Genomic DNA, 23,719 nt, shown 5'->3' with positions numbered 1-23,719 from the left:
GGAGGGAGGGAGGGAAGGAAGGAAGGAAGGAAGGAAGGAAGGAAGGAAGGAAGACCCAAATGCTGGTAGCTATTCAGGAGGCTGAGAGCTGAGGATCATGGTTCAAGGTCAGCCTGGGCAGCAAAGTCCATGAGGCTCTTATCTCTAATTAAGCACCAAAAAAGCTAAAAGTTGAGCTGTGGCTCAACTGGCCTTGAGCATTAGCCTTGAGCACAAAAGCCCAGGGACAGCATTTAGGCCCTGAGATCAACCCCTAGAAGGAAAGAAGGAAGGAAGGAAGGAAGGAGGGAAGGAGGGAAGGGGAGGGAGGGAAGGGGAGGGAGGGAAGGGGAGGGAGGGAAAGAGGGAGGAGATGAGAAGAGAGGGAGGGATGGAGGAGGAGAAGAGGACAGGAGGAGGGGAGAAGAGTCTAAGAGAAGTATTTTAAATCACTTTAAATAATTCTGAAAAATTAGCTCTTCAAAATATAGAATACATAAAAAACTATACTCAAAGCAATATGACAGCACAATATACAGGATTCTAACAATCATTCTCCACAAACAAGAGCTTTTTAGAGAAATGACTGATTACAGTGCTGGGACTTAAAAAGAAGAGATAGGAGGGACATGGAGTATTTGTTGTGTTAGAAACTAAGAAAGCACTGCAAAGGTAATATGAATATATTAAGTAGATAAAACAAGGTTAAAGGTTTCCAGTATGGAAGACTTAGGGCATCAGAAAATAATAAAACATTATAAACTAATGATGAAAATAAGAAGTTTCAGGTAATTTTAAAAGATAAGCTAACACAATGGTCTCTGATTGTAAAGCTAGCACTCACAGGTCTGAGACAGAAAGATCAGGAATTCAAGGTCTGGGCTACATAGTGAGGTGATGAGAAGGGAGAAGAAAGGGAAGAGAAGGGTGTAGCAAGGGACAAGGAGATGGGTGTAGGGTGGTAGGTAGGATGAGGAGAAAGGTAAGCAGAAGGAAGGAAAGGAGAGAAGGAAAAAAGGAAAAGGAGAAAGAAAGAAAAGGGGAAACATGGCTAGCTGGGAAATACTAATGTTGGTCATGTGAAATGGATAAACTTCAACTAGGAACACACAGTAAAGTGTTAAGAATTGAATAGCAGACAGGAGTTGTGGCTTGCTTGGCACCAGCCAAGCAAAGGAGAGGTTCTGAGTTCAAACTCCAGTACTGGCAAATAAAAGGACTAAAAGGATTGGATAGATTTTGAAAACACACATACACAAATACACACATATTGAAGGAGTGAGCTCTGAACTCGGGCTTTGAAACTGTATGCAGGCATTCTTCAACTTAAGCCATACCCCATTCCCTTGAAATGTACTCACTACCTTACATATGTAACTGTAACCCCTCTGTACATCACCATGACAATAAAATTAAATTTAAATAAATAAATAATCTCAAGCTTATGCCCTATCTAGGCTTGACCAAGATCATCTCATTCCTGAGTAACCTGAATAATAGACTCACATACCACACCTACCTTTTTTTAAATTGGTTTAAATGGAAGTCTTATTAACTTCTATGACAGGACTGGACATCAAGCATTTCATATAAGGGATATTCTATATATTTGCTACCACAACACTACAATGTGAACTCCATGAGGGAAATTTTTTGGAACCTAATTCCCAGTGCCTAGAACTACCTTGCACATTGTACACACATAATAAATATAGTTAGACAGATTAATTTTTAAGAGATGCACAGATAAAACTATTTTTAAAAAGCTAGAGTGGAAAGGTACTAGTGCCTCACATCTGGTAATCCTAGCTATTCAAGGAGCTGAGATTTGAGGATCTCAGTTCCAAACCAGCCTGTGCAGGAAAGTGTGTAACTCTTATTTCCAATTAGTTACAAAAAAAGCCACAAGTAGAGCTGAGGCTCAAGGGGTAGTGTGCTAGCACTGAAGAAAAAGACGCAGGGACAACAGCTGACTGGCAACACCTGACTGGCGCGCGTGTGCGCGCACACACGCACGCGCACGCGCACGCGCGCACACACACAAACTGGAATGGATATATTAACCACACAAAGTAGAAATCAGAATAAGAAAAATTGCAAGCATTTTTTTTTGGGAGGGGAGGTTAGTCGTGGGGCTTAAACTCTGGGCCTGGGTGCTATTCCTCAGCTCTTCAGTGCAAGGCAAGCACTCTACTTGAGCCACAGTGCCACTTCGAGTTTTCTGGTGGTTAATTGGAGATACGAGTCTCAGACTTTCCTGCCCAGACTGACTTTGAACCACAATCCTCAGTTCTCAGCACCCTGAGTAGTTAGGATTACAGGCACGAGCCACCGGCACTCAGCCAGAATTTATTTTTTTTAAAGATTAATCATTGGGCCATGTTTATTTATTGATTTTTTTTTTTGCCAGTTGTGGGGCTTGAACTCTGGGCCTGGGCACTGTCCCTCAGCTCCTCAGCTCAAGGCTAGCACTCTACCACTTGAGCCACAGAGCCACTTCTGGCTTTTTCTGTTTATGTGGTGCTAAGGAATCGAACCCAGGGCCTCATGCGTGCAAAACAAGCACTCTACCACTGAGCCACCTTCCTAGCCCCCAGAATATTTTTTAATTACATAATGATAAAGGAGTCCACCTACTAATAGAAAACTTACCAGTTTCCATTATGCAGATGAATTTAAAAACACAGCTCGAGAGTTATAAAATATATATGTATAAATCCAATAAAGTATATTCAGAACCTTTATGCTGAAAACTGCAAAAATGTACTTAAAAAGTACATTTCCTTTCTACAATTTTTTTTTTTGGGGTCCGGTCGTGAGGCCTGAACTCTGGGCCTGGGTGCTGTCCCTCAGCTCTTCAGCTCAAGGCTAGCACTCTACCACTTGAGCCACAGTGCCACTTCCGGCTTTTTTCTTTTTGCTTATGTGGTCCTGAGGAATCGAACCCAGGGCCTCAGGCATGCAAGGCAAGCACTCTACCACTGAGCCACCTTCCCAGCTCCTACATTTCCTTTCTTACAGTGTCTTCTGTTCCCTCATTCTCTCCTTCCCATCTCCAACTATGAGTTGTGCGCTGGTGGCTCATACTACTGCGCTTTTTTACCCTTTTTCCTCAAGTTCTGTGTCCCCCCTTCTGCAAATATACATATGAATATACTGTATACAAAGAATACAGAATCATTAGAAAAAGAAAAAACAATAAAAAAATTTTATTTCCATATCTTAAGAGTTTGTTTCAGTATGTATATTATTTTAGATAAATGTTAAGAGGTGCATAGGTATTGTACCTTTGGGCTTGTCTCCTAAAACTATACTCTTTTGGTTTTACTGTACATGATTATCCAGAATCCTGTGTATTTTGTTATATCCCAGTGTGTTTTAGATCTAACTTCCACATATCAGAGAGAATATGCGCTGTTTATCTCTCTGATCTTAGTTTATCTCACTTAACATGATTTGTTCTAGTTCTGCATTTTGAGTTAATTTTTGTATATGAGGTGAGGAATAAGGAGGGATTGGAAAATACGTATTCCCAGATATTTCAGTACTGTTACTTGAGAAAATAATTTTTCATAATTAGTAGTTAACAGATTATCTGATCTGATTTGTTTATTAAATATCTAACTACAGGCCAGATACCCTTTTAACTACAAGACATTCACAGCACTTGAGAATTCAGATCCTAAACTACGTTGGCCTTCAAATCTAGCAACACTACTCTACACTCTCATTCTCCACTGCCATCTCTGCTTGGTGTCATAAACTGAAACACAGTTTACCTCCTACTGAGTCCTAACTTTACCAATTCACTCTCCTTACTCCCATATTCAGGGAGTCTATAGATGGTTGTTACTCATTTCAGTCTTTTGTACCATATTTCTTTTTCTTTATTCAAATACCAATACAATATCTCACCTAGCCCACTGTCTTGGAGGCAAGCTTCAGAAAAAAAAAAATTTTTTTTTACTGATACTTGTTCTTGAGAGCTGAAATACCTTATCAGAACATTTAAAAAAATTATTAGGAGGACCAAAAGAAAATGACTCTTGATGTTAACAGAAAGAAACACCTTAGCTGTTGAGTAGTCAGAATAAGAACACAAATAGTAGATTACACTGGAAAAAAAAATCCAAAAGACTGAATGTTGTCTCTTGTTTGTAAAGAGAGGAACATGACAAAGGCAATGGGAATGTTAAGTGCCCCTGGGTTAAAACAGTGACCAAAATTAGTCATAACAAAATGAAGTTCAAATAAGGATTCTTAAATGGATCTAAATAGATTCAGTACCATGGTTAACATTACTGGAAAATATTTAAAGTGACACCTACTAAAAACCAGTTAGTGACGAAAACACTTTTTCATAAACTAGTTTTTCTCTCCCCAACCTGGCTACTTTATGTAAACATAGGCCCTTCTGGGGGGGGGGGGGGGGAAATGTTTCTTTTATTTAACAGCTCTTAACTGGAAATTGCCTGAAAGAATTAAGCAACTATTGCTTCTATCCATGACCAGTATTTGTTGTGTACACACACACACACACACACACACACACACACACACGTGTTAATATGTACTTAACTATTCATACTATTGTGGCCTTCCCAGACAACAGCCATGAAACAGCTACTTATTGGGTATGGGGGTATCATTTGTAGTCGCAAATTGAGATGAGTCTGTATGACCCAAAAAGTGAAAAGTGCCCATGTGTTTGATATGCTGAGCTAACTAACAGCCAACTTCTATGAAAAGCTAATAGGCAGAAAGAATACGCTACCAATTCCCATCCAAAAGTTCTTAATCAAAGCTCTTTCACAAACATTCAGTAATCATTAAATCTCTTAAAATTATCACAAAATTTTGTGTGACAAAAATTTTTTGCTGGTTTTGTTTATAGTTTTAATTTGAGAAATAGCTTTTTTTTAACCTAAGGTATCAGTCATGTCACAGGACACTGGTGGCTCACGTCTGTAATCCTAGCTACTTAGACTGATCGAGATCTGAGGATAGATTCAAAGCTAGTCCAGACAGAAAATTCTATAAGACTCTTATCTTCATATAATCAGCAAAAAGCTGGCAGTGGAAGTGTGGCTCAAGTGGCAGAAAGCCAGCCTTGGGTGAAAAAGCTAAATGAGAATGTAAGATCCTGAGTTCAAGTCTCAGTACTGGGGGAAAAAAAGTTAATATTTTAGGCTTTGAAGGTCATTTGGTCTCTGCTGTAACTTCTAACCTCTCAGTTCTACCTCTAGAACACAAAAAGAACTACAGACAATAGGAAATTAAGGAATACGGCTATGTTCCAAGAAAACTTTTAATTATAAAAAGAGAATGGAAGTTTGATTTGACCCATAGATCATTGTTTGCCCACTCTTGTTGCAGCTTAACACTTATGTCCATTGCTTCTATGAGTCAAGAACTAGTCCAAGTACTTCTAATTTTTGAGTAATATTAATGTTCATTTGAACACATCAAAGAGAAATCTATTCTTCTTTGATCTAGTAATTATCACCAGCTCTAATTATGGCTAATTCTGCCATTACTGTAAATGGTTCTTCTTCTGAAATCATGCACTCTTGATATTTCCTTACTTAGCAAGTATTTATCACTAGATATGTTAGACTTTAGATGTAGGCCCTCATAAAACCTCTATCTTTCAATTTACTAACTTTTTCAATTTTCAATATCCTAAAGTTCAATCAATATCTATACATAACCCTAAATGTTTTTTGTTTTACTTGTAATAAAGAACTTTTATTCCAGAATAACTTCCCACTCTACCTCCTCAATCACTATATTCTATTAACATACCTAGGGTTCTTAGTAAGGCATGTGAATACACAAAACAATCATCTCCACATTTTTTTTTTTTGGTGCCTATTTTAGGGCTTGAACTCAGGGGCTGGTACTGACCCTGAGCTATTTGCTAAGGGCTAATGCTCTACCACTTGAGCCACAGCTCCACTTGCAGCTTTTCTGGTGAATAATAAGAGATAAGATTCTTATGGACTTTCCTGCCTAGACTAACTTCAAACCATAACCCTCAGATCTCAGCCTCCTAAGTAGCTAGGGGTATATGCCACTAGCTCCTGGCCCCAAATTTATAGAAGCTCTTAATACCCCCACAAATTCTTTGGGTAATAATTCTCTCACAAACATCAACAGCTATTCCAAGTCTTTATGATGTACTAAAGACCCATCCCTTGACTCTTTTTCTCTATGCCATATTTTCAGAAGCAAACTAATTATGTTAGCATCTTCTGCCATATGGATAGGCTAAATAATAACTCAATTGTCTAGTCTCTGAATAAGACTTTCTTGAACTTACCTTTTATACTCAGATTTTACTAAGCAATAAGAAAGCTGAGCTGAAGATATGGTTGACTCATGTCTGTCATCCTAGTTATATAAAAAAGACTTACATTGTGATTCAGGCCTGATTAGAGGGGGAAAAAAAAATAACTCCCTAAGACAATATCTCAACAGAAAAAGCTACATGTGGATAGAGAATGCCTGTCATCCCCGCTAGGTTTATTATGGATTGAGAGACACTGAAAGAGAGAGAGAGACAGAGACAGACAGAGAGAGAGACAGAGAAGACGACAGAGAGAGACAAAAGACAGAAAGAGACAGGGACAGAGAGATAGAGACAGAGAGAGACAGAAAAGAGTCCCAATAAAATCAAAGCTCTGAGTTTAAACCCACAAAACACACACACACACACACATACACACACACATACTGTGCACAGCAAGAAGTGGTCTTAACATTTTACTTAGGTACAGCTTTAACTAATATCCAAATTCAGCACTCAAGTGCTGATTCCAGTTCCAAAACCAGCAATAGATATTCATATCAAATTCTTCCCACACACTTTTTTTTTTTTTTGGTCAGGAATCTTTTTTTTTTTTTTAAGAAGCCATCTTGCAATGTGGTTCAGATGGATTTCAAAATCAAAATTCTCCTTCCGCTTGGGTAGCTTGGATTACAATTATGCCACCAAACCATTTAATTTCAGATTTGAGTAGGTAGATTTGCTAAAGATACTCTGTCTTTAATTCAAATCCAAATTTGAGGGGAAGGAAAGAAACCTGGAGGATTCATCTTAAAATTCTACCTACTATAAAAGCTATTTAATTGGAAAATGTTATGAAGTCAAAATAAAACCAGATCTGTCCATTTTGCACATATGATCTTTATATATATATTTGTTTTGGCTTTAGTTGGTTTATCCAACTTGCTCTATCTTCAGGTCTAGAAAGAATAAAATGGCAGCAGAAATGAATATAAACAAGGACCCAGATCTTTATTTCTACATTGAATTCCCCCCCACACTTTTTTTTGCCAGTCCTAGGGCTTGAACTAGGGCCTGGGCACTGTCCCTGAGATTCTTTTGCTCAAGGCTAGCACTCTATCACTTGAGCCACAGCACCACTTCCAGCTTTTTCTGTTTATGTGGTACTGAGGAATGGAACCCAGGGCTTCATGCATGCTAAGCAAGCATTGTACCACTAAACCACATTCCCAGCCTGAATTCCCTTTTTAAAGCAGTCATGGGAACAGGGTGCCAGTGGTTTACACCTGAAATCCTAGCTACTTAGGAGACCAAAATCTAACGATCACAGTTGAAAGCCAGCTCAGGCTAAAATATTCCAAGACACTCTATTTCCAATCAACCACAAAAAGCCAGAAGTGGAGCTTTGGTGGTAAAGCTATAAACTTAAATAAAAGAGCACAGGTCCTGAGTTCAAGCTCTAGGGTCAACATAAAAATAAAATAAAATAAAACAAAAATATCAGTCATGAATCACTAAGGAAATAGGTAACATCAAAGCATGAAAAAGTACAAAGTAAGATTACAATCTTCTGTTTTGCCACAATTTAAGATTCCCCCCCCCCCCTAAAAAAACATAACATAGTAACATATGTTAGGAAACATATGATAGAAACATACCAAAATGGAAGAGTCAGTGCCAAGGAGTTTCTATTACATAAAATATTCAACTATTCAGAAAATGGAGAGATATACAAAGTACCTCAAATCACAGTCTGATTAAAACCATCAGTTAAATTGTTTAGAGAAAAAAATATATACCTAGAACTCAGTTATTTGACAAATGTTAAATATTTTACTTCTTAGGAAAAAATTTACCAATAAAAAGATATGACTAATATATTTCATCTCCAAATTTTTTAGAATGGCTAGACATCAGAGTGACTACATGTATTATTTAAAAATAAATATACCTTTGGAACATTTTTCCCCAAAGTTTCTTATAACTCTCTTAATTTCTGTAATTACAGTCCACTCATGAAAAAATTTCCCCCCATAAACTTCAAACTCTAGAGTACCCTGAATCCACATTCTTCACTTTGTCATATAATCCAAAAAGATGAAGGGCAATTCTAGAGAAGAGTACAACCATAGATAAATTCATAAAGTTAATAATGAGATTACAACATTAAAGAAAAGCTAATAATGAGATTACATAATTATTACTGTAAGTATTCACTTATTAGCCTACTAAAACAACTTTGGATTTAACATAATAAAAGTTGATTAGTAATAGAGTTATGGTTTATAAGATTATATTGGCTTCATGGTCACACATTTCTAGACTCTAGGCTAAAAAGACATTATTAATCTCAGGCACAGCATGTGCCAAAAAGTTGAAAAGTTGAAGAGCAATACAGGAAAATTCCTTGATTGGAAGCATTGTACCAAAATTCTGGTTTACATAAAGGAATTTTAGATGACACTACAACTACAGGATTTCTCTTTTTCTCTCTCTCTCTCCCTCTCCCTCTCCCTCCCTCTCTCTCTCTCCCCCCCTCCTCCTCCTTCTCCTCCTTCTTCCTCCTCCCCTTCTCCTTCTTCTCCTTCTTCTCCTTCCTTTCCCCTCCCTCCCTCTTCCTCCCTCCCTCTTATCTCCTTATTTTTTTTCCTTATAAAAATATATACGCAAGCTAAAGACTATAATTAAGATATCGGTAATGCTTCCCAGACAAGTAGTAAATGATATTTGCTTTCAGGAAATAGTGAAAATAAAAGTATAAGAAAAGTACACCTATACAAAACAGAAAATGCTTTCGATCAAACCACAAAATTATTATTATTGTCTTAAGACATTAACTTTTACAATTATTATATGATAGACAATTTGTTAGTAAATCTGTGCTGGCCAGGTAAGGTGAGACACATCTATAATCCTGCACTAGAGAAGCTGCAACAGGAGAATTTTGAGTTCCAAGTCAGCCTACCTGATCAAAAAGAGGAAGGGAGGGACTGGAAAGTTGGCTCAGTGGTAGAGTGTTTCCCTCACATGCATGAGGCTCTGGGTTGGATTCCTCAGCGCCACATAAGCAGAAAAAAGCCAGAAGTGGCGCTGTGGTTCAAGTGATAGAGCACTGGCCTTGAGCTGAAGAGCTGAGGGACAGTGCCCAGGCCCAGAGTTCAGCCCCCACAACAAAAGAGAGAGGGCGGGGGAAGGAATGGAGCCAGACACTGCTGGCTCGTGCCTATAATCTTAGCTACTCAAAAGCCAGAGGACCATGGCTCAAGATCCAGGCACAAAGTTGACTAGATTCCATCTCCCAAAAAGCAGCAAAAGGCAGGGTTGGAGGTATGGCTCAAGTGGTCAGCTTACCAAGCACGAAAAGTATGGGGGGGAGAGGGAGAGAGAGAGGGAAAGAGAGAAAAAGAGAAAGAGAGATTAAAGAAGGAGGATATTCATTGTAAATTAATCAAAATATTCTGTGAGAGAAAGAGAAGAAAGGAGAGAGGGAGAGAGGAAGAGGAGGAGAGAGAGCAAGGGAGACAGTGAAAGGAGAAAGAGAAACAGAGGGAGAGAAGAAGAGAGGAGGAGAGAGATTGAAGAAGAGGGAAATTCATTGTAAATTAAGTTCACTGTAATATTCTGTTTGTGATAGGAAGGGAGAGAGAGAAAGAGAGAGGAGGGAGAGGAGGGAGAGGGAAAGAGAAAAAGAGAGGGAGTGGAGGGAGGGGGAGAGAGACATTAAAGGAGAAAATTCATTGTAAATTAAGTTCACTAAAATATTGCTAGTGAAAGGAGAGAAGGAGAGAAAAAGAGGGAGAGACAGGGAGAGAGAGACAGGGAGAGGAAGAGAGAGAGATTAGAGAAAGGGAAAATCCATTGTATAAGTTCACTAAAATATGGTTCGGTGCTTACCTTAGTGTTAGCCATGTCCACAATATACTGGTCTCCCTTTATACATTCCATTACTTCAAAGCCATCTCTGTCAATCACTTTGGCCTGTGAGCTTCCAGATACAACAAGAATCATGTCTCCTGTGTTACTGTATTGTAATGATTTGATCTGGTGGCTTTGCAAAGGAAAAACAAAGTTGTTTAGTGAGACACTGGGTACAAGGTTTATACTTTCACTACAGTAAACATTACCAAAATTGACAATTTTCACCTCAAATGGGTCCTCAATGCACACTAGCTATCCTTATTAGTTCTCCTTTTGCACTTTGCACAGCAATTCTCAACCTACATTGTATCTTCCACTCTTTTGGCTCTGAATGTTCTGGTTATTTCCAGAAGATACAAATATAAACTGCCTCAATCATCACCCACTAATGTTATAAGTTCATCTACACCTGGACTCTCTCCTTCCTCCTTTTAGAATACAATGGTTAAAGTTAAAGTCTTCCTGACCAAGGATCCTGGATCCCAACCCTGACAGTTTCATAAGAAACTCCTATTATCTTCTCTTTCTTCTCCTTCACAACAGAACTGTTTAACTTTTGTTTAACACTTGTTCACTCCAATATCCAATATCCGTTCTTCATACTCATCCTCCACTAAAACTGAACCTAGGTCACATCAATTTAATATAGTACAGATGACCATGATGTTTATAACATCATGTAAAGTGAAGCAGGTGTCCAAAAAGTAGAAATATATTATGAGCATAAGCGCTCCATAAAGAGAAATATAATTCCTATAAAAGATCTAGAAATAGGGAAAGTACACTTCGACACATGTAAGTGGTAAGTATGAAGCGCTTTGTATAACATGTTAATCCCAGAAAGTATCAACCTCAAAAGCAGCAATGAATAACCATGCAGACAAAGTTTTTTGATTCAGTTAGTATCAACTACCCTTTATCACTGTAGACTTATAAATGAAATTGCCACAGTGACATGGATGTTACATATGAGCTTGAAAGTAGCTTCCCAAAATTGACTGTTACTGTTGTTAAAGCCCCAACCTGCTAATTACAGAAATGTGCCTTTGGCATACTTTCTCCTAAAATCAATACTAAACTAATAAATAAGCAAAATATATGTGATTAATGATAATATGCATATAGGGGAAATTAGAAAAGGAAGGGCTGAGAGTTTACACTAAGAAGAAAGGAACAAATATTTTAAATATAGTCAGGAAGTTGTGACAGAGTAAGCTATGAAGATATTTGAGGAACAGTATTCCAAGAAGAGAGAACAGCTGCTAGAAAGAACCTGCAGCAAGTGTGTAGCTGGCATTTTCCCAATGGGGCTGGAGCAAAGTGAGGAAAATGAACTGGAGCTGGAGATAAGGTCAAAATGTCCCCAGGTAGAGCAATGTAAACTATGGAGGGAGACTGAAGCTACAGAATGGACTTTGGCTTTTGTCTTTTCTGAATGAAATGGGGGGGGGGGGGGGAGGGGGAATACAGAGCAGAATGATGAACTAAATGATACAACAACCTCAAGTAAACCACTTTTTTGTGCACTGCTTTTTAAATTCATTTTATAAATTAGGCATTTAGTTGGAAACAGTTATAAGCAAATAGCTAGATATAAGATAGTAGGGGGGCACCGTGGGCTGGTTTATGTGCATACATGTGCATACCAGTCCTGGGGCTTCAATTCAGGGACACTTCACTTCTGGCTTTTGGGTGATTAACCAGATATAAATGTCTCACAAACTTCCCTGCCCAAGCTGGCTTTGAACCACAATCTTCAGATCTCAGCCTCCTAAGTAGCTAGGATTATAAGCATTAACCATGAACACCTGTCTCAAGATATATTTTTTAATTTGTGACATAATATGTTACAATTTTCAATAGTAAATTAAGTAATAGGCTGAGAAGCAGGTCTAATAACTGGTATAAGTTCAATCAGTAATGATCATAAATAGTATTTCGATATGTCTGCAACAGAAATATATATGTATATATATATATATATATGTGCATGTATATATATATTTTTTTGGGGGGGGTCGGTTGTGGGGCCTGAACTCTGGGCCTGGGTACTGTCCCTCAGCTATTCAGCTCATGGCTTGTGTTCTACCACTTGAGCCACAGCACCACTTCCAGCTTTTTCTGCTTATGTGGTGCTGAAGAATCAAACCCAGGGCCTCATGGATGTGAGGCAAGCACTCTACCACCGAGCCACCTTCCCAGCCCAGTAATATAATTTTTCTTTTTTTTTCTTTCTTTCTTTCTTTTTTTTTTTTGTTGGTCGTGGGGCTTGAACTCTGGGCCTGGGTGCTGTCCCTCAGCTCTTCAGCTCAAGGCGAGCGCTCTACCACTTGAGCTACAGTTCCACTTCCGGTTTTCTGGTGGTTATTGGAGATAGGAGTCTCACAGTCTTTCCTGCCCGAGCTGGCTTTGAACCGTGATCCTCAGATCTCAGCCTCCTGAGTAGCTAGGATTACAGGCGTGAGCCACCAGCGCCCGGCTAGTAATATAATTTTTAAACATCTGAAATTTACAAGTTTATCTGTAACTTTTTTTGCATACACTGATGATTTAAAGGAAATGCTAAGTTTCAGTGAACAAGAAAGAATTTTTAATTCAGTTTCACAGAAATTGGGAGATTCAGACAGTGAATTAATGAGAAACTGAATTTAAAGTAACTGATTAAAAAGTTAATTGGCTGGTAATCATAAATAAATATACAGACATTTTGGAATTCAAAAACTGAAATTTAGAATGAATGGGATTTTAGTAATACAGAATTAGAAGATTGGAAGAAAATACAGTAAATATTACTAAAATATAGTAATAAAATATTGAAAAATGCAAGAAACAAATAGAAGATCATGTGAGATGTGGAAAAACTGGCCTCTAATTAGATTTAAAGGATAGAAGAAAAACAATATTAGAAGAAGTGGTTACCAAAACTTTGGGAAAATGATAGGTTGGGCCCAAGAAGTACTGCAAATCCAAAGAGTAGCAGGAAACACCTAAGCAATCATAGGAAAACTGCTGAAAATTCACAAACTCAAAACCTTAAAACAGCCAGAAGAGAGAAAACATTATTTCAAAGGAGAAAAAAATAAATAAAAGATAACAATAAAAATAACAAAAGCTAGAGGACAGTACAATGATATCATCAGAGTTCTGAGAAAAAAAATTGCCTGGCCAAAATTAAACAATTACTAAAATAAAGGCAAAATTAAAAATATAAGAAAAACTAAAACAATTTTCAGTAGGCAATTTTCTTTAGAGGAACTAAGTGAAGTTCTTCAACAGAAATAAAAGCAGAGAAAAATAAAAAAAGAAAATATAAAGAATAACATGGCCAGGCCACCAGTGGCTCATGTTTGTAATCCTAACTACTCAGGAAGCTGAGATCTGAGGATTACAGTTCAAAGCAAGCCCAGGCAGGAAAGTTTGTGAGACTCATACCTCCAATTAACCTCCAAAAAGAATGCTAGCCTTGAACAAAAAAGCTAAGGACAGTACCTATGCCCTGAGTTCAAGTTCTAGGATAAGTGCCAAAAATAAACAAATAAATAAAAAAGAATATACATTAATCACAATCAATTACAATTACTCAAGGCAATATTGACAATATTGATAGGATTTTAAAATGCATATATATTACATATGCCCATACACAAAAATTAGATTCATGAGCAATTACAAAAGGGTAGGTGTGAGAATAAATGTAATTCTATAGAGCAAATGTTTCATGGGCTCTACAAAGTAGGAACAATATCTATTTATAATCAATTTTAAAACCTATTATAAAAATATAACTTTTCCATCTTTGGACTAAGTATTGAAAGAATGGTTTAAAAAAAAACATTAAACTAATAATCTAGTAGAGAGAGAAAACACAGCATGTAAAAATTAATGCAAAAAACAAGGGATTTTCCAACCATGATAACAGAACAATGAAACCTACTAAAATTGTTTTAGAAAGGGGGAAGGGAGTGATAGAAAGGGTACAATTGATTGGAATATATGGTAAACATGTGTGGAAATAAAACAATGAAATTCCCCTTCCTTGTATAACTATTGTAAGCTAATAAAACAGAATTATCCAGAAAGTTTACGTTTATATTTATCCAATGAAAGTGATAAGATCCAGGACAGGCATGTAATTCCAGCTACAGAGGAAGAAGAAAAAGGAAGATTTGTTTTTGTTTTTGTTTTTCCTTTAAAAAAAAGAAAGAGGGCTGGGAAGGTGGCTCAGTGGTAAAGTGCTTGCCTTGCATGCATGAGGCCCTGGGTTCAATTCCTCAGCACCACATAAGCAGAAAAAAAAATTAAGAACAAAAAAAAGAAAGAAAGAAAGAAAGAACTAGAGGGGAAAAAAGAAGAAATAGGAAGATGGAGGTCTGAGGTTGGCCCCAAGGCATAAAGTACAAGGCCCAAGATGAAAAATGACCAAAGAAAAAAGGCTGGGAATATAGCAAAAGTGATACCATAACTGCATAGCAAGTGTGACACGGGGTTCAAACCCTAGCACTGTGAAACAAAAAAGTATTCATATCCATAATTTATTTTATATCCTCTTAATAAAGATATATTCTATTAAAAATATATTCTCTTAGGCTGGGAATGTGGCTTAGTAGTAGAGTACTTGCCTAGCATGCATGAAGTTCTGTGTTTAATTCTTCACCACCACATAAACAGAAAAAGCTGGAAGTGGCACTGTGGTTCAAGCAGTAGAGTGCTACTCTTGAGCAAAAAGAAGCTCAGGGACAGTGCCCAAGCCCTGAGTTCAAGCCCCAGTACAGGTAATGACTACCTAATGATATATGAAAATTACCTAATCTTACCACTTATCAGAAAAATTCAAAATAAATCAATATCACTACATATTTACCAAAAAAATCTTAAATTTAAGAGGTTGATAATGCAAAGTGTTGAGATTAGTATGCAGTATGGTATTTATTGTTGAGTATACATCAGATAAACTGAAATCATTTTCAAAATCTAATAAGTTCTAAAGCAGAACATATGCATTACCTATGACCAAGCAATTCCACTCCCTAGTATAACGCCAACAGAAATATCTTTTTTTTTTTTTTTTTGTCGGTCATGGGACTTGAACTCTGGGCTTGAGCACTGTCTCTGCGCTCTTCAGCTAAAGGCGAGCGTTCTACCACTTGAGCCACAGTACCACTTCTGGCTTTCTAGTGGCTTATTGGAGATAAGAGTCTCTCAGACTTCCCTGCCGCCCAGGCTTGCTTTGAACCACCATCCTCAGATCTCAACCTCCTGAGTAGCTAGGATTACAGGTGTGAGCCACCGGCGCCCAGGTTAGAAATGTCTTTTAGACATCTACAAGAGTATGCTCAACAAACATGTTCATAGGAACTCTAAGATGGAAATAATGACAATGTCCATAGAACAATAAATAATAAGGCATATATTGTTATAGAGTTAAATGCATAAATCAATTAAAATTAACTTATTGTTGCTATATAAAACATAGATAAATCTTACAAGTATAATCAAGTAAAAGCAGCAAGACAAGAATACATGCTGCATTTGTCTAAGTAACATTCAGATACCGGCAAAAGTAATCTGTGGTGTAAGGAATCAGAATGTGGAAGGCAGGTGGAGTATCTAGGAAGGACACTACTATAAGCTGACTCTTCTACAGGAGTGGAAATTATTGGGATGTGTACACTATGATAAGTAATCCAGATACAATCTAATGATCAATATATTTCCTTCCTTCCTTTCCTTCCTTCCTTCCTTCCTTCCTTCCTTCCTTTTGTGTACATCTCAGGGCCTGGACACTGTCACTGAGCTCCATTTTGTTTTTCCTTAAGGCCAGAACTCGACCACTTGAGCCAAAGCTTCACTTCCAGCTTTTTGGCTGGGAGTTAATGGGAGACAAGAGCCTCACGGGCTTTCCTGTCTGTGCTAGTTTTTTGTTTTTTTGTTTTTGTTTTTGTTTTGGTCGTGGGGCCTAACTCTGGGCCTGGGCGCTGTCCCTCAGCTCTTCAGCTGTAGATTAGAGCTCTACCACTTGAGCCTCAGCCCCACTTCTGGCTTTTTCTGCTTATGTGGTGCTGAGGAACCTAGGGCCTCATGCATGTAAAGCAAGCACTCTAAAACTGAGCCACCTTCCCAGCCCATGTGCTAGTTTTGAATTGTAGTCCTCAGACCTTAGCCTCCTGAGTAGCTAGAATTACAAGAATAACCAAAGGTATCCAGTGATTGATGTACTTTCTAAATGTTGTTTTAACTTAAAATTATAAAAAAAAGACAAGCATCTGAGGCACTTTTACATTAAGGTCTTTAACTCAGCAAACAGAACATCAAACAAGCACATTTCTTAACGGCCACAAACTACTCAGAACAATCTAAGAAAATGAAGTAGATGTAATAATGTTCACACTTAAAAATTGTTTTGATGCTTAGAGCTGGGGATGATGCTCAGGGGTAGGGCACTTGCCTAGCACACCTAAATTGTTTTGATGCTTAAATAAGTTATCGCTCAGTTTGTTTGTTGGTTAGTTGGGTAGTTGGTTGGTGATATTGCACTTTCAACTCAGGGCCTCAGGCTTGAGCTACCTGCCTATTTAGCTAGCACCTTATCAATTTAATTCACACCTCCATTATCAGTTTTTTTCTGGTTATTTTGGAGATGAGTCTCTTTTCTGCACAGCTCTGCATTGAACCATGGTCCTTTAGATACCAGAGCCCCTGGTACCCAACTGCATAATTCAGTTTTTAAAATTTATGTGAAAAAAATCCTATTTACCCACTATCAAATAATTTGATATCCATAAATTAACCTAAAAAGATTTTTATACTATAAAAGGTGAATTTTTATGCATTAAAAAGTAATTTAATCAAAAATGTACATGCAGAAGAATGGTCATTATAAATACAGGAAGCATAAATATTATCAAATATTGGAAAGCACAAAATGTCCAGAAATAGAAGACTATTAGGATTGGGGTTGTCAAGCAACAAATTGCAAAGAAAAACTTGGTTTACTTTAGGGACTATTTATTTACTTAGGAAGGTTATTTAAAGGTCAAATGAGCCAAAGGCTCAAGCCCGTAATCCTAGCTAAGAGGAAAACTGGGACTTGGAGGATTGAGGTTCAAAGCCAGCCCAAGAAGAAAAGTCCAATAAATTCTGTCTCCAATTAACTAGCCAAATGCCAGACTAGAAACATGGAGCAAGTAGTAGAACACCAGCTATGAGTGAAAAAGCCCATTAGTCAAAATAAAGTAAGTTCAATTAAGTCAAACAATAGAATACTAAAAAAGCTATTATCCAGGCTCCACAAGGAGTTACCATTCCTTAGTTTTAAGCAATGTGACAACTGCTCTGAGGGAGCACACTGAGGGAGACACACAAATAACTACTCTTCAGACGTGGCAGCCAGATATGCTTGTCCCCTGTCCCCGTAGGACAGTGCCAGCTGACTGGGAATATCTGCTTCCCAGTTCTTCTCACCTGAGTGCTACTGATTACAGCTTTTACGGCTACACTCTACTCAACCTGGGGAGTAGTTGAACCTCTATTTATGGCACTAAATCTGACTTGCCACTGTATGATTCAAATATTCTGCTTTCTGTTGCTCAGCTAATTTACCTCTACACTTCCCACTATTTATTTAAGCTTTCTGCTGCCACATGTCTTCAAGTGCGTCAGTTACTCATACTTTGTTTTCTCTATAATAAATTTTCACTACTGCTTCTGTCTACTTCCTTATCAATGTGTAACACCCAAAGTCCTAAGAAAACAGAGCAGCCAGGCACCAGTGGCTCATGCCTGTACTTCTAGCTACTCAGGAGACTGAGATCTGATATCTGATGATCATGGTTTCAAGTCAGCCCAGGAAGAAAAATACATTAACCACTCCAATTAACCAGAAAAAAAAAAAAAAGCCAGAAGTAAAGCTGTGGTTGAAGTGGTAGAGCACTAGCCTTGAGCAAAAGAAGCTCAGAGACAATGCCCAAACCCAGAGTTCAAGCCCCAGGACTGGCATAAAACCAAACCAAACCAAAACAAACAAAAAAACTAGAGTATCAAAGTCAATTCTCAGACAATACAGTTGACCTCAGTTAGGACAGGCTCAACCAGCAGACATTTTTGAAAGCATAAGTACAGTTTATCAAGAAGATACTTTGTAGATATATCTTATTAACACCCAGCTATGGTCATCATATATATATATATATGTATATATATATATATATATATATATACGCTTATATATATATTTATATATAGTATATGTATACATATGTATATATATATATATACACACTATATATGTATATATTATATATGTATATGCATATATATATCACAAATAGATTTCATGTTTGGCCTTAGATCAAATACACAGAATATCTCAACATTTGTATGTAAATATTTCAAAATCTGAGAAATTCTGGAATATCAAACACTCTTTGTCCCAAGTTTTTCACATAAGGGATACTCAACATGTAGTTATTCATTCCATGCAGTAGGAATGCATACAATTTGAAAGAAAGGTAGGGGAGGAAGGTTATATGAGGAGGGATGGAAGGGAAAGAAGAAGGGAAGGAGAGAGGGAGGAAAGGAGAGAGAGAAGGAAACAGAGAAGGTGAATAAAATACATGTTTTAAACTAGAAATAATTATAAAATTTTTGCAAACTTAAAACATCTACTGGGATTATACGATGAAAAGAGAAAAAAAAAACAAACAAGGAAAGCTATCACATCAGCAATTATGCCCTAACCCTTAATGTGATAGTGCTGTGAGATGAGGTTTTTGGCAAGCAATAAAGTATAAAGGAAGTAATGAGGGTGGAGTATGAGGGTGAGATTAGCAAGAAAGAGGAAGAGGAAGAATAGCCTACCAAGTTCTAACTTCATAGAGCAGAGAAGGGGTGTGGGAAGAAAAACGAATCAGCAAGAAGATGGCCATCTGCAAACATGCCTTCATCAAGAAATTAATCAGCCATCAGTTTACTCTTGGTCGTTCAGCCTCCAGAAGTATGAAAAACACAGAGCAATGATCTGGTACAACTCTGAATGGCCCTAAGACTTCTGGAGTAGTAAATGACCACTGACTTCAACATACATCAACCCCTAACTGGAGTCAGGCTGTTCTTTGAAACTTAAAAGCCAACTAGTGATATCTCACTATTCATGAAAGTCCTAAGTAACATCTTCTGATATGACTATATTTTTTTTCTGTAATGAAAATATGTTCAGTGTAGTCATCTTTCAAATATCTAGCTGCAGGGGCTGGGAAGTTGGCCCAGTGGTAGGGTGCTTCCCTCGTGTGCATAAGGCCCTGGGTTTGATTCCTCAGCACTACATACGCAGAAAAAAAGCTGGAAGTAGCACTGTAGCTCACGTGGTAGAGTGCTAGCCTTGAGCTGAAGAGCTGAGGGACAGCGCCTAGGCCCAGAGTTCAGCTCCTATGAATGACAAAAAAAAAAAAAAAATCTAGCTACACCTTCTGAAGATATTGGTATAGCTTCTCTATTAGCACTTGGCATGTCATCTTGTGATTTTTTTTTTTTTTTTGGGGGGGGGGGTCCGGTCGTGGGGCCTGAACTCTGGGCAAGGGCGCTGTCACTCAGCTCTTCAGCTCAAGGCTAGAGCTCTACCACTTTAGCCACAGCGCCACTTCTGGTTTTTTTCTTTTTGCTTATGTGGTGCTGAGGAATCGAACCCAGGGCCTCAGGCATGCAAGGCAAGCACTCTACCACTGAGCCACCTTCCCAGCCCCCCATCTTGTGATTTTTTTTGTAGGTGTGCTAGTCCTGGACTTGAACACAGAGCTGGGCACTGTCCCTGAGCTTTTGTGTTCAAGGCTACTACTCTACCACTTGAGTCATAACTCCATTTTTCTTGCTTTTTGGTGATTAACTGGAAACAGAGTGTCTCATGGATTTTCCTGCACATGCTAGCTTTCAATTACAATCCTCAGATCTTAGCCTGCTGAGTAGCTAGAATTACACACCTGAGCCTTCAGTGCCTGGCTTTTCATCTTGTACTTTTATGTACTAGAGATGGCTTCTTTCCTTAATCTTTCTACTACCTGTGGACTTCTGCAGTTTCAATCAGCCTTCATAGAAATGAAAAGAGTTGGGGTCTTGTTTTGGGTTGGGAAATAACTCACAAAGCTCTGTGGCTTAAGAGAATGTCTGATCTTCTATACAGACCATAAAAACTTTCTCCATTATCAGCAATAAGGTTGATTTGCTTTCTGATTACTTGTGTCAGTTATAGTATCACAATTTAATTTCCCAGTACTGAATAAGTAATTTTCCTTCTATTCACAAGGGGCTTAACTTTCAACTTACGCCAGCTTTTGATATGCCTTAATTATTTCTAGCTTTTCACTTAAAGTGAGAAACCTGCATCTCTTCCTTTCACAGGGTTATAAGGTGGCCTAATCTGAATGTGCTAAGGGAAGAGATGGAGAGCAGCAGTCAGTGGAGCAACCAAAACAAACATTCATTGATTAGCTTTCCTATCCTGGGACATTAAAATACGCACCTAAATAAATAATTATCATAGCAATATCAAAGATCATCAACAATAGATCATTAGAACAGATATAATAATTATAAAAAATACTGAAACATTGCAAGAACTATCAAAATGTGGCACTAATGTCAAGTGAGTACAAATGTTGGCAAAATGGTTTCTGTAGGCTTGCTCAACATAGGATTGTTACAAAACTTTAATATGTTGAAAAGAAAAAAATATGTGTGTGTGTGTGTGTGTGTATGCTATCTCTGAAATGTAATAAAGCAAATAAAACCTTTACAGGTATGCTATAAAGTACTCAGACTTGGGTACTTTGTTACATCATAGAAAATAGATAAATACAGCAACTAAGGAACTTAATTTTTAAACTTACTTGAACTTAAATAATTATATGTAGCTAGAGGCTACATATGAAAGTCTCAATTTTAGAACAACTTAAGAAGATCCTTAGTGCTTAATAATTTAGATGAAGAATAAACTACGAAGCAAAAGTTTATGTTAAAAAAAAAAAACTTCATTAAATCTGTTAAAATTCATTTAGACACGAATGCTACAAGTAATAGATACAGATAGAATATATATATATATATATATATATATATATATATATATATCCCTAAATGTAACTTTGAGTCACAAATAGAAATGACTTCTGAAGTAAACTCAAGTAAAAATTTCTTATTCACCATGTTTTAAAATCATCTTCAACATATTTCAGTGATGGCATCGTAGTCTATCACCACAAAGCAATGGTAAAAGTATATGGTCACAAGTATCTTTCTCTTCATTGAGAAATCCCAAAGTACCTATGAATGGGAAGTAAACAAACTAACATTTTGAAAAGATAATTCACAAACCAGTAACTTACTTACTAAGGGCTAACAAAAAGGTAAGAAATGGATATGTTAAAAAAAAAAAAAAGCTTTAAAAAAAGCTAGTAATTCATTAAAATTTTGTCTTTGAGGAGCAGAATATATAGAAAAAAGTTAAAACTCATGTCTATCTGGTCAGTGCACAACAAACTTATTCTTTCTGGCTGATTCCTAAATCCAAGTCATATTTTTCTACACAGCTACCACTAATTGGCAACTCCTGTTCCAAATTTACAATGATCATACTAAATATGTGGACAGTTTAGCTGATGGTTTTTTAAATACTTATTCTTCAAACAGCCATTCTCAATGTATTAATCAACAGTGATTCCAATGGCAAAGACAATCAAAGAAATATGTGAGCCAGGTACTGGAGGCTGTAATCTTAGCTGCCTAAAAAGGCTGAGACCTGGAGAATATGGGTTCAAAGCCAGCTCAGTCAGAAAAGTCTGTGAGACTCCATCTCCAATGAAGTCGCAAAACAATGAACTAGATGTGTAAGTCAAATAGTAGAGTACCAGATGATAGCTTAAAAGAGAGAGAGTGTTCAAGGCATTGAATTCAAACCCCAGCACTGGTATAATCAAAAAAATCTGAGGGACTCCGAAATTAGAATTTGTGACATTATGAGGCATTTTACACTACAGCATCCAATATCAATATATCAATAAGCTACAAGCCAGAAGCTACAAACCAGATTCCCGTAAGATTAAACAAATGAAGGATAGGTAAATGCAGTCATAATATTTAATGTATATATGTGAAAAAGGAACTAGGAAAATGGAGGGGGATGGTTGAGATTCAGAGAGACAGAGAGATTATGAAAGGGGTAACAATGATCAAGATGCATTGTACTCATAAACTGACAGGCTAAATTGAAACTTCTTTGTACAACTATTTAAAGATAACTAATAATAGTAATAATAATGAAGAATGAAGCTTAGAGAAGCTAAGATAGAACTTTTTCCCAAGAGGCTTCCAAAAAACAAAAAAGACTGACAGCATGAAATCCTTAGCAAACTTCTGGCCAGAAACACAAATTTAAATGTACTGGGAAGTAAATAATGGATTTTAAGTTTGTCAATATCTTATTTTTAAAAGCTTCCTATCTGACTATGTGTACCAAATGTTTATTGCCTGTCAGTTCCAAATTTTCCCTTCACTGCCTGGCTCTGTGAAAATGGATTTCAGTCTATGAAATAATACTTTGCTATTTGGCATTTGCTGGAAAGTGTTGAAAAACTATTACAGGAGAAAAAGGTTTTCATTCCAGAGTTTAGTGCTGCTCTTGGAAGGCTTCTGTACTGTACATAGATTTTCCAATGTCCATCTCCAGCAGCATGTACCATTTTGTTCCATATCAGGTTCCTGGAGTACATACTAGTCAGAAGTACCCAATTGATTCTCCAGCACATTACTCAAGCAATATTATAGCAAAATGACTCTGGCAAGATAGATTTCTGGAACAGTTTGGCCATCAAAGCACCACAATCACTCCTTTAGTGATTCACAGCCATGTCTTCTCAGAAAAGGATCTCAGTCCTGGAGGATCTTCTTTTAATGTTGTAACTCAAATGCAGGTGTAGAAGATGTTTGTTTTACCTTCTCTACCTATATACTTTACATATCCTGTACTTTTTACCAGTAAATCTGTCACTACTCAAACTACTACTATAGTTAGCAAATCTTCATATGAAAGTTTTTGTGTTCAAAATTCATGACTTCTTTATCATAATTAGACTTTTATTGACAGATAAAATTTCAGGCAATCAGGAACTGTGAAAATTATAGCTTAGACCAATTTGGATTTTTATATATAACATGCCAGATCTGTAATAATTAGAAAGTTCAGACTGCTTAGACAAAGTCTGCATAGAAAACTAGTTCATAGGACATATTTTTGTTAACAGTACCCCCATATAAGGGAAGTGTTCATTTTCTTCACTAATCATAAGAGATTAAGTAGCCCGGAGCCAGTGGCTCACGCCTATAATCATAGCTACTCAGGAGGTTGAGATGTGAGGATGCGGTTCAAAGCCAGCCCTGGCAAGAAAATCCTGAGACTCCAATAAACCAGAAAACCAGAAGTGGCACAGTGGCTCAAGTGGTAGAGCACTAGCCTTGAGCTGAAGAGCTGAGAGACAGCATTCAGGCCCA

At 37.3% G+C, this 23,719-nt stretch overlaps 1 protein-coding gene across 2 annotated transcripts in view; it reads right to left on the bottom strand.

The window, feature by feature from the left end:
- The window catches only part of Wdr70 (WD repeat domain 70), a 220,470-nt gene that overhangs the window by 151,212 nt on the left and 45,539 nt on the right, over positions 1-23,719 (bottom strand). For both annotated transcript variants that reach the window (XM_042690611.1, XM_042690612.1), the window contains one exon: positions 10,163-10,316. In XM_042690611.1, the coding sequence (XP_042546545.1) occupies positions 10,163-10,316 (154 nt within the window). The remainder of the gene's footprint in view (positions 1-10,162; positions 10,317-23,719) is intronic.

The sequence above is a fragment of the Dipodomys spectabilis genome, unplaced genomic scaffold (assembly GCF_019054845.1).
Source record: "Dipodomys spectabilis isolate Male_0828 unplaced genomic scaffold, ASM1905484v1 ptg000138l, whole genome shotgun sequence".
Taxonomy (NCBI): domain Eukaryota; kingdom Metazoa; phylum Chordata; class Mammalia; order Rodentia; family Heteromyidae; genus Dipodomys; species Dipodomys spectabilis.
This window is presented reverse-complemented; position numbering and strand designations above follow the sequence as displayed.